This window comes from Lithobates pipiens, unplaced genomic scaffold (genome assembly GCF_037356315.1).
Source record: "Lithobates pipiens isolate NorthernLeopardFrog02 unplaced genomic scaffold, aLitPip1_a1.2 Scaffold_16, whole genome shotgun sequence".
Classification (NCBI taxonomy): domain Eukaryota; kingdom Metazoa; phylum Chordata; class Amphibia; order Anura; family Ranidae; genus Lithobates; species Lithobates pipiens.
The window spans coordinates 200600322-200617507 of NW_027507748.1; the positions used below are offsets into that span (position 1 = coordinate 200600322).

The following is a 17186-nucleotide window of genomic DNA, read 5'->3' on the forward strand; positions in this document are numbered from 1 at the left end:
ATGGACTTTCTGTGATGAGCATTTCCTCTCTATAACATCTGAGCAGCCCATGTGACATCTAGAGTCACACATGTGGGAATATACACAATGGTAAATAACAGCCCGCTTCTCCCTCCTTCTCCATGCCCACTAACCAGCAAAACACAAGGGGGGATATTAGACCTTGATTGATGGAGGGTTCAGCTCCCTCTTATTCCAAGACACAGACTGGAGGGACTTGACACAGCCTTAGACCGGCAGGAATCTACCCACACCTAGTTATCGCCAAAATGAAAAGATTTAACTTCAAATATAGATTTGTATGATCATTTAAAACTGTTTATTGATATTAGAGTGTTTGTTACCACCAAACATAAATAAATAGATCCTGTTCCCTTAACCACTTCAGCCTTGGCAGGTTTTACCCCCTAACGACCAGGCCATTTTTTGCGATACGGCACTGTGTTACTTTAACTGACAATTGCAAGGTCGTGCGAAGTTATAACCAAATTTAACCCAAAAAAAAAAAATGTATGTTTTTTTTTCCTACAAACCTTTCTTTTCGTGGTATTGGATAACAATTTTGAAAAAAAAATTATAGCAATTTCTGCTATAAAACATACCCAATAAAATAATGTCAAAAAATCTAATTTCTTCATCAATTTAGGCCAATTTGTAGTCTGCTACACATGTTTGTTAAAAAAAAAATGTCCCAATAAGCCTATATTGTTTTGCGTAAAAGTTACGTCTACAAACTATGGGATATTTTTATTACATTTTTATTTATATATATTTTACTAGTAAAGGCGGCTAGAAGTGGTTTTTACCAGGGCTGCGTCATTGCAGCGGACAAATCAGACACCTGACACTTTTTTTGGGGGGACCAGCAACATTATTACAGTGATCAGTGCTAAAAATATGCACAATTACTGTACTAACAGGCAAAGGCAGGGTATGGGGGTTAACATCAAGGGCAATCAAAGGGTTAACTGTGTGCCTAGGTGGTGCTTGCTAACTGTGTGAGGAGGTTGCTCTGACTTAGCAAAAACACAAGATCTCCATCTTTTCCCGTCAGACCACCGTTCTGCCTCTCTTGGGAACTATAGCGGTTGGTTGGCGGACATTGGGTCCGCTTGACCCACTGATTGGCTCCCCTCTGTCCAATTAGTGTGCGATCATGCTTCCAATGGCACACATGTCACCCAATGGCTATAGCACAAAATCACATACAGGTATGATTTTGTGCAATAGAGCCGACCTGCTGCAGGACATGTATGTTAGGCAGTAGGTTGAAGCATCAAAAACAGCACATTGCTTGTGCTCCGGAATTTGGCCCCCTGTAAGACTTAAAATACCTGCCCGATTCTGCCTGGATCAGCCCTCCCCCAGTAAACTGGCCACGGTTCATCATGGCTGCTGGGCCCTGACACCGTGGTCAGTTTACGTGCCACCATCATTCACAGCCCTGCTCTGTCCTCCTCCCTCCTTGCCAGCTATAGACACTGCCTGCCCATCCCCACTGATGCTTTAAAAACTGCCTTTAAAATAAAAAAAATTAAAGCTGTTAAGCAACTATAATATATTCTCTTTTAATCTCATCCCCTCTGTTATATAACAATATGTGTCCCAGTGTCTGATCTATATAAAAAAGATGCCGATTTGTACCTCATATCAGAGCAACTCCTGGTGCTCACGTGACTCCTCGGCTCTCTCCTGTCCCTGGCTTACATCAGTGGGATTTCTCAGCCACTCCTGCTATAGCTGTCAGCCAGGGAGAAGAGGGAGCAGAGGAGTCATGTGAGTGCCGTGTATTCCATACACGGATTGCTAAATGAGAGGACCTAACTTTATTACTACCACCTGATCAACCATAGGTGAAAAGGTGAGTCTTTATATCCCTTTATGCGTGCCTTGTCTTGGAAAAGTATCACCAAAAATGTAATTCTTATTGCAGGGGATGTGTTATTTGACTTCATTCTCTGGAAAGACTTCTGCCCTTATGAAGCAATCATAAGAGCAGTATTTTATACATCTGCACAAAATATAAAGAATGCCCCTAGATGCAATGGTTGCAAGGAAGCGATGTTTACATTAGAGGTCGACCGATATATCGGCCGATATTTGCCGTTTTTTAAATAATCGGCATCGGCCGATTTTGCTGATAAAAAGCCGATTTATAACTACAGTGGGACTTTGAAATGACTTCTGTATAGAAGACAGTGTGAGTTGCCTGAGTCACATAGCAACACTTTCCTCCTCTCTGGGCAGACTGCCAAGAAAAGAACAAAATGATACAATGTTTACACTTGAATGAATGAAGTCATCTCTGTGTGTAGAAGTTCTCAGTTTAACCATTTAAAGACTAAATCTTTTCTGACACTTGTTGCTTACAAGTAAAAATCCTGTATTTTCTGCCAGAAAATCACTTAGACCCCCCAAAAATTATATATATTTTTTTAGCAGAGATCCTAGGGAATAAAATAGCGGTTGTTGCAATATTTTATGTCACACGGCATTTGCACAGAGGTCTTTCAAATGCATTTTTTTGGGAAAAAAATACACTATTTAAAAATAAAATAAAAACAGTAAAGTTAGCCCATTTTTTTTTTTTTCGGCCAAAAGTTTTGACTACCTGTTTTTATTTAATACATAGGTTTTTTTTTTTTTTTTTTTTATCTAAATCATACATACAAGTAATTTGATTGGAGGTTTGTTTTGTTTAATAAATGTTTAAATGTAAGAAATTTTCTGTATCACTTATTAAGGCTGCTTTCACACTGGAGCGTTGATGTTAAAACGCAAGTTTTAGCGGCTCTTTACCATCATTTTAGCGGTGCTATTCGGCTGCTAGTGGGGCACATATAACCCAGCTAGCGGCCAAGGAAGAGGTTAAATGTGCCCATGAAGCACTGCTGCCAAATCGCATTGCATGCGCTTCGGCAGTGGTGCCCATTCATATCAATGGGCAGGAGTGGTGGAGGAGCGGTATACACCACTTCAAACGTGCTGCTTGCAGGACTTTTTTTTTAAGATCCTGCCAGCGCATCGCCTCAGTGTGAAAGCACTCCGTCTTTCACACAGACTGCAGGGGAGCCATTTTGCAGGCACTTTACAGGCGCTATTTTTAGCCCAAAAGCGCCTGAAAAACGCCCCAATGGGAAAGGTGTGTTAGATCAAGGGGGATTAAAAAAACAATAATAATAAATAAAAAAGGAAAAAAATAAATAAATAAAATAAAATCGGCCTAACATATCGGCCCAAAAAAAATCGGCATCATATATCGGCTATCGGCCGCCATGATTTCTAAATATCGGCATCGGCCAGAGAAAAACCCATATCGGTCGACCTCTAGTTTACATTGACTGTACGTGTACAAACTTTTTTCTATAAAAAAAAAAATATATAATTCTATACTACACTGTGTGAGTATACTGCAAGTTTTATCTGCAATGGTTGCCAAAGCGTGCTTTAGAAGAAAGCAACTGCACGCATAGGAGAGATTATAAAAGATGATATTTTAACATGAGTAAAAGCAGATTGCAAATTTATGGGTGCACAATAAATGGTATCAATAACACACAATAAAGCTTTCCTCTAACTATTTTAAATGCAAGCCTAAATAGATTGTAGGACAACTGTACACAACTTTCTATTGAGCATTGAGATTATCCAAGTTGAACAGCCAACAGAGAAGGAAAGAGATGGGAAGGGGTAAAGCAGCCAGCTTGCACAGTTTAGCAGACATTTTGCTTAAAATAAAAATAACATTTAAAAAAAATATTACAGACATTTTACATGCAATATAATATAACCAAGCCTGAATAAAAACCTACTGACAATCCATTCAACTTACCCGATGATGTTGGGTCTTCTGAAAAGTCGGGTAATTCCTCTGGAGGATCCCCATAGAATGAATTGAACTTGTGGCTAGACACGGCAGCTAAAACAGCTCCCTGGAAAGGAAGATTAAAAACCCAACATAAACATATTTCTAAATGAATGCAGATTTTAGAACATGCTACATAAACAGCGAGTGTATGAAAACCCTCACTAATTTATTTGCTCCCTTTTGCTGTTTTAAATATAACTTCTGAAAGTAATGTTGTACTAGTTTGATAAGTGCAACAAAAATACCTGTTGATCTAGTACAGACATTTAGAACCTTCGAGCTGAGGGTTGACACTACTCAATCAACAAAAGTGTTGTGTGTGTGGCCAGACCACGACTTGGTGTAGGGTCTTTAGAAAAATAAAATAATGTATGGTAAAAGGGAGTGTATTACAGGGATGTATTGCATATATAGGTTTTATTTTGCCCTGATATGGTGATAAAATAGTCTGTCAATTACTTTTGCTCCTACATTCCTTGAACATTTCAACAGCTAGGCCATTCCAGCTGCTCACCTTATTTGATATTTCAACTGATGTGCATGAGATGATTGAAACTTCTGGGTGATTGTAAAACATGCAGAACAAATTAATTAGAATAATTAGCTTAGCTTTTAAACTTAGTGTATTTTCAGCAAAAGTATTTCTTCATTTTGGTGGGGAAAAATAGAAGACCATCAGATTTTTATGTCTATTATTTAGTAGACATTTATATATATATTTTTATATTACACTATTGATTTGTGTAACTAGGCATTATACTTATCACCCTCGGAGGGTTATTTAATATAGGGGCAGCGCAATACCAACATATCTTTAGTTTCATATTAAATGGATACGGTGTGATCCATTCCAGTAGTAGCAGCCGCCCCTGACATTTGATAGATCACCAGTGGTAGCGCAGGAATAAAACACTATCAAATTTTTACTGTTATCTGGGGCTCAGCTGGAGAGATATCTTGTTAAGCTGGCCATAGATGGTTCAAATATCGGCTGGTTCAGTAGGGACCAGCCAAAAATAGGATTTTATATAACAGCTTACCTGTAAAAACCTTTTCTTTAAAGTACATCACAGGACACAGAGCCATAGTAGTTACTATATGGGTTATATAGGCACCTTCAGGTGATGGACACTGGCACACCCTACACAGGAAGTTTGACTCCCTATATAACCAAGGACCTAAGTTTTGTAGCAAAGCAATACATGTGTATATCAGAAGAGCAGTGGGACCTCTGTGTCCCTGTCCCGTGATGTACTTCAAAGAAAAGGCTTTTACAGATAAGCTATTATAAAAATCCTGTTTTCCTAATCGTACATCACTGCCCAAAGAGCCATAGTAGTTATTATATGGGATGTCCCACAGCAGTGCCAACTAAAGGGAGGGAGACATAAAAACAGGGCATCCTGAGACCAGAGGGCTTATACTGCTGCCTGCAGCACACTGCGCCCAAAGGCGATATCCTCATGCCTTTTTACATCCACCTGATAGAATATGGTAAATGTATGAACTGAAGACCAAGTTGCGGCCTTGCAGACCTAAACCATAGAGGCTTGATGATGCACTGCCCACGAAGTGCTAACAGCCCTACTGGAGTGCGCCTTGATTTGAAAAGGTGGAATTTTCTTCTTTAAATCCATAAGCTTGAACAATTATTTGTTGAATCCATTATGAAATGGTAGATTTCGATGCCGCCTGACCTCTTTTAGGACCTTCAGGCAACACAAACAAAACATCAGTTTTCCAAATCTAAGTAGACCTTGACAGCTCTCACGATATCAAGAGAATGTAGTGACTTTTCTTCCATAGAACAGGGTTTTGGGGAAAATTAAAGTAGCACAATATCCTGGTTTAACCACTTCACGCCCAGGCCAATTCTGTTATTTCTCTCCTACATGTAAAATTCCTAATTTTTTTTGCTAGAAAATTACATAGAACCCTCAAACATTATATATGTTTTTTTTAGCAAAGACCCTAGAGAATACAATGGCGGTCGTTGCAACTTTTTATCTCGCTCGGTATTTGCGCAGCAATTTTTCAAACACTTTTTTTTCAGAAAAAAAAAGTTTCATGCTTAAAAAAAAAAAAAAAAAAGTAAAGTTAGCCCAATTTTTTTGCATAATGTGAAAGAGGAGGATACGCCGAGTAGATGGATACCCAACATGTCACGCTTCAAAATTGCACGCGCTCGTGGAATGGTGCCAAACTTTGGTATTTAAAAATCCCCATAGGCGACGCTTTAATTTTTTTTACTGGTTACATGTTTTGGGTTACAGAGGAGGTCTAGAGCTAGAATTATTGCTCTCGCTCTAATGTTCGCGGCGATACCTCATGTGTGGTTTGAACACAGTTTTCATTTGTGGGTGGGACTTGCGTATGCGTTCGCTTCTGTGTGCGAGCTCACGGGGACAGGGGCGCTTTACATTTTTTTTTTTTTTTTTATTGTTAATTTAATTTTTTTAGTTTGACACTTAAAAAAAAAAAAATTTGATGACTTATTCCTATTACAAGGAATGTAAACATCCCTTGTAATAGGAATATGGCACGATCGGACATATTTACAGTGAGATATGGGATCAATAAGACCCCATATCTCACCTCTAGGCTGGGAAGAATAAAAAAACAAAAAAAAAAACCCTGATCCTGGCTTCCCTGCCAAATCGGCACCGTTAATTTGAATACCGAGGCAGGGCGTGACGTCATAACATCGCGACCGGCCTCCGAACGATCATAGAGACTCCGGGGACGATCTGCTCCGCCGGAAAACTCTATGGTAACTGGCGGGGGCCGGCGGATCCTGTCACTGACTCACCGATGGAAGCGGTGAGTTGGTACAAGCACCGGAGGGCAGCGGGCGTCCCCTCCTGCCGCCCGTAAGAACGATCAAGCGGCGGAACAGCCGCTATGATCGTTCTTATGGTGCAGGGAATCGCCGGCTGAAAACGCAGATATCTGAATGATGTCTGTGGCCTCAGGCATCATTCAGATATAACCACCGAAAGCCCATGACGTCAATAGACGTAGTATGGGCGCCAAGTGGTTAAAAGAAATCCTGACATCCTAATGTTCTACCGAAGGTAGAGGATGCAATACAACCTTATCCTTGTGAATAATTAAATATGGCTCTTTACATGAAAGAGCAGCCAATTCTGATACCCTTCATGCAGAAGATATGGCTACCAGAAAAACTAGTTTCCTAGTCAAAAGGACCAAGGGAATATGTTGTATCGGCTCAAAAGGTGGTTTCTGTAAAGCCGACAGAACCAAATTCAAGTCCCAAGGGTTCAGGGGCATTCTAACCAGAGGATTAAGCCATGTTACCCCCTGAATAAAGTTATGGAACGAAGAATGCGAAGCAAGTGGTCATTGAAATAAGACAGATAAACCCGAGACCTGGCCCTTGATAGTACTCAAGGCCAGCTTTATCGCTAATCCCATCTACCTATTACATACTTCTTTGCATGCCAATCACTGGATTCACACCAGGAACATACGCCTTCCAGACTCTATAATATTTGACTCTGGAGGCCGGCTTCCTTGCATTAATCAAGGTAGATACCACTGAACCGGACAACCCACGTTTCCTCAGAATGTGGGTCTCAATAGCCAAACCGTTAAATTTAGCATTTGTAAGGTAGGATGGAATACCGGACAATGCGAGAGCAGGTCTGAACGTGGTGGTAGGGTCCACGGGTTCCCTACCACCATCCTTATGATCTCTGAATACCAAGATCTTCTGGGCCACAAGGATTACAGACTTTCCTTCCTGCCTGATCCTGCGAAGAAGTTGTAGTAGGAGCAGAATAGAAGGGAATGCATAAATTAGAGAGAACTGATCCCACAGGGTCACCAATGCATCTGTTCCATATGCGAGTGGATCCCATGTTCTTGACACAAAATTGCCTATCTTGTTGTTGAACCTGGATGAAATCCCCCATCTTTGGCATTTAGCCCGGAAGATGTCGGGGTGAAGGGACCATTCTCCCGGGAACAACTGTTGGTGACTCAATTAGTCTGCCTGCCAATTCTCTATTCCTGGAATGAAGACTGCCGATTGATATATGTCACTGCTGTGGCATTGTCGGGTTGGATCCTGATAGGGCAATTCCATAACCTGAGTGTCCAGGCCCTAAGGGCCAAGTGCACCGCCCAAATCTCTAGAATACTGATGGGCAAGATTATTTCTGATCTGCACCATTTCCCTTCGTCAGTCATCTCTTCCAGGACTGCTTCCCAACAACCTCATGCAAAACCAAATAGAAGGCTTCTTTTTTGCTTTGACTACCTGAATCAGTTCCTTTATGGTGCTGATCATTGCCTGGGGCAAGAATACCCTTTTTTTGGGCTGTATCTATGATCAGACCCAAACACTCTAGTCTCCTTAAAGGTTCTAAGGAAGATTTCTCTAGGTTAAGAACCCAACCTAGGTATTCCAGGTAATGGACTGTGGTGACCATACTTTGGTGTAAGCGGGCTACCGACTGGTCTATCAAGAGTAGATAGTCTAGGTAAGCCATACTCGTTATACCTGGGGCCCTTAACCTGGCTAGAGAAGGAGCCAGGACCTTTGTAAACACCCGAGGTGCAGTAGCTAGACCGAAAGGCAGAGCTACAAACTGAAAATGATGTTTTTCTACTTCGAAGCGCAGATATCTCTGATGAGCGAGGAAAAAAAATAGATCTTTGTACTCACCATAAAATCATTTTCTCTGGAGTTCATTGGCAGACACAGCTTCTTTGATTCTTGACCTTAGGGTTATCATGCCACCTTCAAGAGAGGACTAGGCAGAACATGTAAAACATAAAAACAGCAAGACTGCACAGCACCGCCCAGGGGGGCGGTCCCACTGGCTATAACCCCTCACCCTGCTTCCTGCAGCTCAGTTCGTCAAAAAGCAGTAGAAACATAAACGGGAGGGGTGGGTGCTGTGTCCGTTAATGAACTCCAGAGAAAAGGATTTTTTTTTTTTTTCTGTGCTTTCACCTAATTTTTTTTTTTTTTTAAACATTTTATTGAAGTTTACATATCAATACAGGAGATCAAACCAGAACATAGTCAGTAGTCATTGGTTCGGTTACAATTGTTATAATATAAAGGCGGACGCAGCCGCTAACAAACGATTGGTAACCTTCAAGATACTATGCGACTCCTAAAGAGGAACAATATAGTAAGAGAAGATATGATAAAACACTATAAACCATAATATGGTATGCTATCTCGCTTCCTAGACACCAAAGGTGGTCTGCCGAATCTCAGAGTTTGTTCGGGGTGAAGTAATTGTATCTGCTAAGCTACTTGTTATAAGTATAGACAGAGGGGATTAATGACTAATGAAGATAGTGATCTCTAGGTGTGAGAAGATCATAGAGTTACAAAAATTTGCAGAGTATGCAGGTGAGTTTGCAAAAATCATTATTAGATAAGACCCAAAGAACTCTAAAAATCTACGGTGAGAAATGACTCCTATTCAGAGGGTACATCCCCGTGAAAGGGGTCCACTCCTTATTCCATGCAGTCAAGCCTGCATGAGTCTTTTATATGGAACTGTGGTCTTAAAATGAATCCAACAAGCCCATGTGGTCGTGAATTTCGAAGGAGTATCATTAGCTTGGTGGATCAGGTCTTCCATTGTCATAATAGCGTTAATGTGATTAAACCAGTCCCGGAGTAATGGGGGGTCAGGGGAGCGCCATTTGCGTGGGATGCATGTCCTGGCAGCATTAACCATGTGCATGGCCAGAGACTTATAGTAAGAGTGGGTGGACTTATCGGAGTGATGCAGTAAAAATTGGGCCGGAGTTTTGTCCAGATGGCAAGTAGTGACCTCTGCTATCATTTTGTGCACTTCCGACCAATATGTTTGTATGATGGGGCATGTCCACCAAATATGAATGAATGTTCCTACTGCCGTGTTGCATCTCCAGCACATCTGGGAATTGGAGGGGTTAATTATATGGAGTTTATGGGGCGTAAGGTACCATCTGGATGCTATTTTAAAGGCAGTCTCTTGTGTATTAGCGTTGACCGATCCCTTATGGACATACCTGTAAATATTATCCCAGTCAATATCAGAAACTTCCACTTGGAGGTCGTTAGACCACTGTTGCTGTGTGTGGAGGTTTAGCTTATCACAATCGTGAAATAGTAGAGGATAAGTGTATGAGATTAAATGGCGCTGGGGTTCTTCCTTGGAGCTCTTCGAAGGTAGTCAAGGCTCTGGACCAATGCGGTCTGAGTTTGTGGTTAAGTAGAAAATGACGGATCTGCAGGTATGCCCATATAGGAAAGGTCTCTTGTGCTGTAAGGAATGCCAGATCCTCCCTGGAGAGGAGTGTGAGAAAAGGATTTTACGGTGAGTGCAAAAATCCTATTTTCTTTTTCGTTCATTGACGGACACAGCTCCTTTAATTCTTGACCTTAGGGACGTCCCCAAGCAGTGTCAAAAAACGAGGGGTGCTAACAGCAAAAAATAACTTCATCCACAACAAGAGGAACACCTCAACAGAGGAGTTGCCACCTTAAACGGCCGCCATCAAAACCTGCAGCCAACTTATGCATCTAAAGATGCTTTCACAACAAACTTGTGACTTAATGAAAACGTGAATTGCAACCTTTGTAGAATTTAGTGAAAGTGTGAACAGACGACCAAGTCGCCACCTTACACACCTGGGCAACAGACGCTTGATGTCGGAAAGCCCAGGAGGTTCAAATTGCCCCTTTAAGGCATAGGCCTGAATCACGATCTGTCTGATCCACCAAAAAATGGTGGTCGACGAGACCGCTAGACCTTTCTTCAGAGCAGCCACAGAGAAAAACAGAGTCTGACTTCCAGAAAGGAGCCGTAGCAGACATACACCCATAGAGCCCGGGCCACGTCCAGGGAATGTAAAGCAACGTCTTTCGCATGTGTCGGCTTAGGAGATAGGGATGGTAACGCGATGTGCTCATTTAGATAAAATGCCGAAACCACCTTTGGAAGAAAGGAGGGCTGTGGACGTAGCACCGTCTTATCCTTGTGGATGACCAGGCAGGTAGACTTGCATGACAAGGCTGCCAACTCAGAAACCCTCCTGGCAGATGTAAGCCACTAGAAAGCCTAGTTTCTGAGAAAGAGTTAACAAGGAAATCTCTGTAAAGTTTTCAAATGCCAGTTTCTGAAGCACCGATAGTACCAGATTCAGATCCCAAGGAGGTAGCGGTGGTCAAACCCCTTGCACAAACGTACTCACCAATGAGCGAGTCGCCAAGGGATGTTGAAAAAAAAAAAAAAGGCAGCCAAAGCTGATATCTGCCCCTTGATGGTGCTTAAGGCTAGTTTCTGATCCATTCCTCGCTGCAAAACTGAGTATGTGCGCGGACACCACCCCATCTCCTCACACAGAGATGGTAAATCTTCCAAGAAGATGACTCCCGTACCCTCAGCATAGTGGAAATTACCGAGTCTGACAGACCTATGTCCCTTAGTATCTGGCTTTCAACAGCCATGCCTTTAAAACCAGCGACGGTAAAGCAGGACAAAGTATCAGGTCTTGCGATAGAAGGTCCTCTCGCATCGGCAGCCACCAAGGAACATCCACCACTAGTGATGGACGAACTTCCGACGGGACGTTTCGCGAACGCGAAACGCGAACGGACACAAACGTTCGCGAAAACGACCGTTCGCCGCGGGCTCCATTGACTTCAATGGGAGGCGAATTTCGCAAACCTTTAGGTCGAATTTGCGGCCACGGGGTAATTATTAGGGGGTAGCACGTAGTCCCACCACCTGGACAATAGCATAATACATGTATGAGGTGAATTTGGGATCGATAACTACAAGCATTTTTTTTTTATTTGGGAAATTGTTCTGACAATTCAGGACTATGGAGCTAATGAAGGCAATGGAGGAGAGGGAAGGTCAGGGACCAGGGTAGGCAAACAAGAGGGTGCAGGAGATACAGAGCACTGACAGCAGCACCGTAATACAGAGCACTGACATCAGCACCGTGACATACAGCGCTGACAGCAGCTCCGTGACATACAGCGCTGACAGCAGCTCCGTGACATACAGCGCTGACAGCAGCTCCGTGACATACAGCGCTGACAGCAGCTCCGTGACATACAGCGCTGACAGCAGCTCCGTGACATACAGCGCTGACAGCAGCTCCGTGACATACAGCGCTGACAGCAGCTCCGTGACATACAGCGCTGACAGCAGCTCCGTGACATACAGCGCTGACAGCAGCTCCGTGACATACAGCGCTGACAGCAGCTCCGTGACATACAGCGCTGACAGCAGCTCCGTGACATACAGCGCTGACAGCAGCTCCGTGACATACAGCGCTGACAGCAGCTCCGTGACATACAGCGCTGACAGCAGCTCCGTGACATACAGCGCTGACAGCAGCTCCGTGACATACAGCGCTGACAGCAGCACCGTAAGCAGCCCCAGGAGGAAGTCAGCACAGCACAGGGATGGTGTGATCCCCTCATAATAAGAACCCCCAGGAGGAAGTCAGCACAGCACAGGGATGGTGGGAGCCCCTCATAATAAGAACACCCAGGAGGAAGTCAGCACAGCACAGGGATGGTGGGAACCCCTCATAATAAGCAGCCCCAGTAGAAATATGACACCGCTCAACCTCTTCAAAGAGGAGGGTAGGGGCATATAGTACGGTGTGCTTTTTTGGGTCAGGGAAGTGAGCCAAATGAATTAAGAAGGTCTGTGTGCTTGATTCCAAAAATTGTTTATAGACATATACATGGTCTACTGATCACATGTGTTGAATTCCTCCGAGATCCATGCCTCATTCATTTTTAGAAATGTGAGGTAGTTAACACTGTGGTGAGCTAGGCGAGTACGCTTATCGGTCACAATCCCCCCTGCTGCGCTGAACGTCCTTTCGGACAGGACACTGGATGAGGGGCAAGCCAACAGTTCGATTGCAAATTGGGCAAGCTCTGGCCAGAGGTCAAGCCTGCCCACCCAGTAGTCTAGGGGTTCATCACTCCTCAGAGCGTCCACATCGGCCGTTAACCCAATGTAGTCGGACACCTGACGGTCTAGGCGTTCCCTGATGCTGGATCCGGATGACACCTGTCGATGGGTCGGCTGAAAGAATGACCTCATATCCGAAGTCACCAACACATCTTCAAACCGGCCTCTTCTTGCAGGCGCTGTTGGATTGGTACCCGCAAATCCTTCTCTGGGAGTGGGAATTGCTCCTCTGCCAGCGCACGCAAAAGCAGAATGCAGCATTTCTCGAAGCAAGGCCTGGAAGTGCTGCATTCTGACAGCCCTCTGCGACGGCGGTAACATTTCCGCCATTTTGTGTTTGTACCGGGGGTCTAAGTACGTTGCCACCCAGTACTGGTCCTTGACCCTCATGCTTTTTATACGGGGGTCCCTATTAAAACACTGGAGCATGAAGGCCCCCATTTGCACTAAAGTGGAAGCGGTGTGGTGGCCTGGCTCCTGCTCATCATCCAGGATAATGTCGTCCTCTTCATTCTCCTCTCCCCATCCTCGCACAACAGGGATCCCAGAAAGGTTTAAAGCATGCTCTTCTTGCTCCTGCTCATCCGCCCCGGCACCATCCTCCTCTGACTCCTCATCAGACTCCTGTTGTTGACTTGTCTCAGATAGAGTAGCCCCCCCTGGGAATTCATCCAGCATTGCGACTTCCTCATCTTCCCGCTCCTGCTCCTCCACAGCCTGATCAATGACACGACGCAATGCACGCTCCAGAAAGAAGGCATAAGGTACCATGTCACTGATGGCGCCATGGCTGCGACTGACCAGTTTGGTGATCTCCTCAAATGGCCGCAGAAGTCTGCATGTGTCGCGCATGAGCAGCCACTGGCGCGGTGAAAAAAAACCCAGCTCCCCAGAACCGTTTCTTTCGCAGAGTTCATACAGGTAGACGTTAACTGCACGTTTCTGCTGGAGCAGCCTATCAAGCATATAGAAGGTTGAGTTCCATCGCGTCGGGCAATCGCAAATAAGACGTCTGACCGGCAGATGGTGTCGCCGCTGAATGTCAGCAAGGCGAGCCATGGCCGTGTAAGATCTTCTGAAATGGGCCGAGATTTTCCTTGCCTGCCGCAAGATGTCCTGGACCCCAGGGTATTTGACAAGGAATCGCTGCACGACCAAGTTTAAGACGTGTGCCATGCACGGCACGTGCGTGATTTTGCCCTGTTTCAATGCGCTAAGCAGATTGGCACCGTTGTCACACACCACTTTACCAACTGTCAAATTGAGCGGTGTTAGCCACTCATCTGCCTGTGAACGCAAAGCTGAAAGGAGTGCCGGGCCAGTGTGGCTCTTTGCTTCCAGGCACAACAGACGCAGCACGGCATGGCAACGTCTCACCTGGCATGTGGAATAGGTTCTGGGGAGCTTGGGCGGTGCAGTGGAAGAGACGCTAGCAGCGGAAAAGGAGGAGGCAGCTGAGGAGGAGAGGGAGGAGGATGGAGTAGGAGGAGGAGAAGAAGAGTCAGGCCTGCATGCAATCCGTGGCGGTAAAACCAAATCTACACGGGTGCCACGGGTTACATGCTTGACGGCCGTCAGAAGGTTCACCCAGTGGGCAGTAAAACTGATATACCTTCCCTGCCCGTGTTTGCTAGACCACGTGTCTGTGGTCAGATGTATCTTGGCACCGACACTGTGTGCCAGAGATACATTCACTTGCCGCTGAACATGGCCATATAGCTCTGGGATGCCCTTCTCTGAGAAATACTTCCTTCCTGGGACCTTCCATTGTGGTGTTCCAATGGCCACAAATTTGCGAAAGGCCTCCGAGTCCACCAGTTTATATGGCAGTAGTTGGCGGGCTATGAGTTCTGACAAGCCAGCCGCCAACCGTTGGGCAAGAGGGTTATCCGGCGTCATCATTTTTTTACGCTCAAACATTAGGCCCACGGAAGCCTGCCTTTTTGCAGAAAAATGTGAGCTTGGCGTGATGGAAGGTGGAGTGGAGGACAATTGTGAGGAGAGAGGAGAAGGAGAAGTAGAAGACGAGGCTGGACGGTGAGAGCCTGCAGTGTGGCTTTGTGTGTTCCGTTGCTCCCACTGGGCTCGGTGATGGCTGCTCATGTGCCTTCTTAAGGCGGTCGTCCCTAGGTGAGTATTGGGCTTACCGCGACTAACGCGTTGACTGCAAAGATTGCAGATGGCAACGCTATTGTCAGCAGCGGACACGTTAAAAAAAGCCCACACTGCGGAGCCATGTGCCGGTGTCCTGGGAGCGCCAGATGTGACCGTACATGGTCGATGACTCGCTCCTGATACATTTGCAGTCTGCTTTGTCCCTGCTGTGCAATGTAAGTCATTGCTGCTTCTCCTCCCTATCTGCTGGTCCATATCTCCCTCTGAACTCCCCTCCTCTTCCTCTCTTGTGGGCACCCACGTGACATCACTAGACACGTCATCATCAACGTCACCTTCCCCACCGCTATAAGTAGAGTAGGCAGCAACACCGGGGACCAACCTCCTCCTTGGGCTGATCTGGGTACTGGCGTCAGACTGCTGAGTAGCGCTTGTTGCTACCTCCTCTTCCTGATCCAATACCAAGAGTGGCTGCGCATCAGAAATGTCCTCTTGATATGGATCGGAAAATAATTCCAGTGACTCAAGCGGAAGGTATGTGGTGGTGGTGGTGGTGGTCGTGTTGTTGGTGGTAGTGTCTTTGGGGGTGCACATAGCAGAGAGTGAAGAAGAGGGTGCAGATCGAGAGGATGAGGAGGGTGCAGAAGAGTAAGGCTGAGCGAGCCACTCAACCAAGTCTGGTGCATCCTTTAAAGTAATTGAACGCACCTTCTGCAACTTCCCACTTTGGCTCAAGCCTGTTGCTCCTGCCCTACCCCTACCACCCCTGCGGAAGGGCCTGCCTCTTCCTCTGCATGTCATTTTTTAAATGACCCTGTGACAAAACTCTTAGTCCCTATACCGCTGAAGGACTGCTGCAGTATAGGTGAGCGGTCAGCAGTGGTGCACGTCAACCCTATCTATTGTGGACCTATAGCGGTCCTTACAGAACAGCAGACTGTACCGCACTCAAGCCTATGTACCGTAGCACCCTATACCAAGTTACCAGTCCTTATAAGAACTTTTGTGGACCAAGCAGGTTGTGTATTAGTGTTTAGCAGACTGTACGTCAGTCCCTATACCGCTGAAGGACTGCTGCAGTATAGGGCAGCGGTCAGCAGTGGTGCACGTCAACCCTATCTATTGTGGACCGATAGCGGTCCTTACAGAACAGCAGACTGTACCGCACTCAAGCCTATGTACCGTAGCACCCTATACCAAGTTACCAGTCCTTATAAGAACTTTTGTGGACCAAGCAGGTTGTGTATTAGTGTTTAGCAGACTGTACGTCAGTCCCTATACCGCTGAAGGACTGCTGCAGTATAGGGCAGCGGTCAGCAGTGGTGCACGTCAACCCTATCTATTGTGGACCGATAGCGGTCCTTACAGAACAGCAGACTGTACCGCACTCAAGCCTATGTACCGTAGCACCCTATACCAAGTTACCAGTCCTTATAAGAACTTTTGTGGAACAAGCAGGTTGTGTGTTAGTGATTAGCAGACTGTACGTCAGTCCCTATACCAATGAAGGACTGCTGCAGTATAGGGCAGCGGTCAGCAGTAGTGCACGGCAACCCTATGTATTGTGGACCGATAGCGGTCCTTACAGAACAGCAGACTGTACTGCACTCAGGCCTATGTACCGTAGCACCCTATACCAAGTTACCAGTCCTTATAAGAACTTTTGTGGACCAAGCAGGTTGTGTGTTAGTGTTTAGCAGACTGTGCGTCAGTCCCTATACCGCTGAAGGACTGCTGCAGTATAGGGCAGCGGTCAGCAGTAGTGCACGGCAACCCTATGTATTGTGGACCGATAGCGGTCCTTACAGAACAGCAGACTGTACTGCACTCAGGCCTATGTACCGTAGCACCCTATACCAAGTTACCAGTCCTTATAAGAACTTTTGTGGACCAAGCAGGTTGTGTGTTAGTGATTAGCAGACTGTACGTCAGTCCCTATACCAATGAAGGACTGCTGCAGTATAGGGCAGCGGTCAGCAGTAGTGCACGGCAACCCTATGTATTGTGGACCGATAGCGGTCCTTACAGAACAGCAGACTGTACCGCACCCAAGCCTATGTACCGTAGCACCCTAGACAGACCAAGTTACCAGTCCTGATAAAGAGCTTTGTGGAACAAGTGAGTTGTGAATGATTAGCAGACTGCAGCAGAAGGGCAGCAGTCAAGTATAATATTCTTTCTATATTTGGAAGAAAGAATATTATACGTGTACAAGCCTATTACCGTAC

At 45.3% G+C, this 17186-nt stretch overlaps 1 protein-coding gene across 15 annotated transcripts in view; it reads right to left on the reverse strand.

Moving 5' to 3' along the window:
- CASK (calcium/calmodulin dependent serine protein kinase) overlaps positions 1-17186 on the reverse strand; it is a 486621-nt gene that overhangs the window by 176399 nt on the left and 293036 nt on the right. For all 15 annotated transcript variants that reach the window (XM_077480904.1, XM_077480896.1, XM_077480902.1 and 12 more), the window contains exon 10: positions 3833-3932. In XM_077480904.1, coding sequence (XP_077337030.1) covers positions 3833-3932 — 100 coding nt within the window. The remainder of the gene's footprint in view (positions 1-3832; positions 3933-17186) is intronic.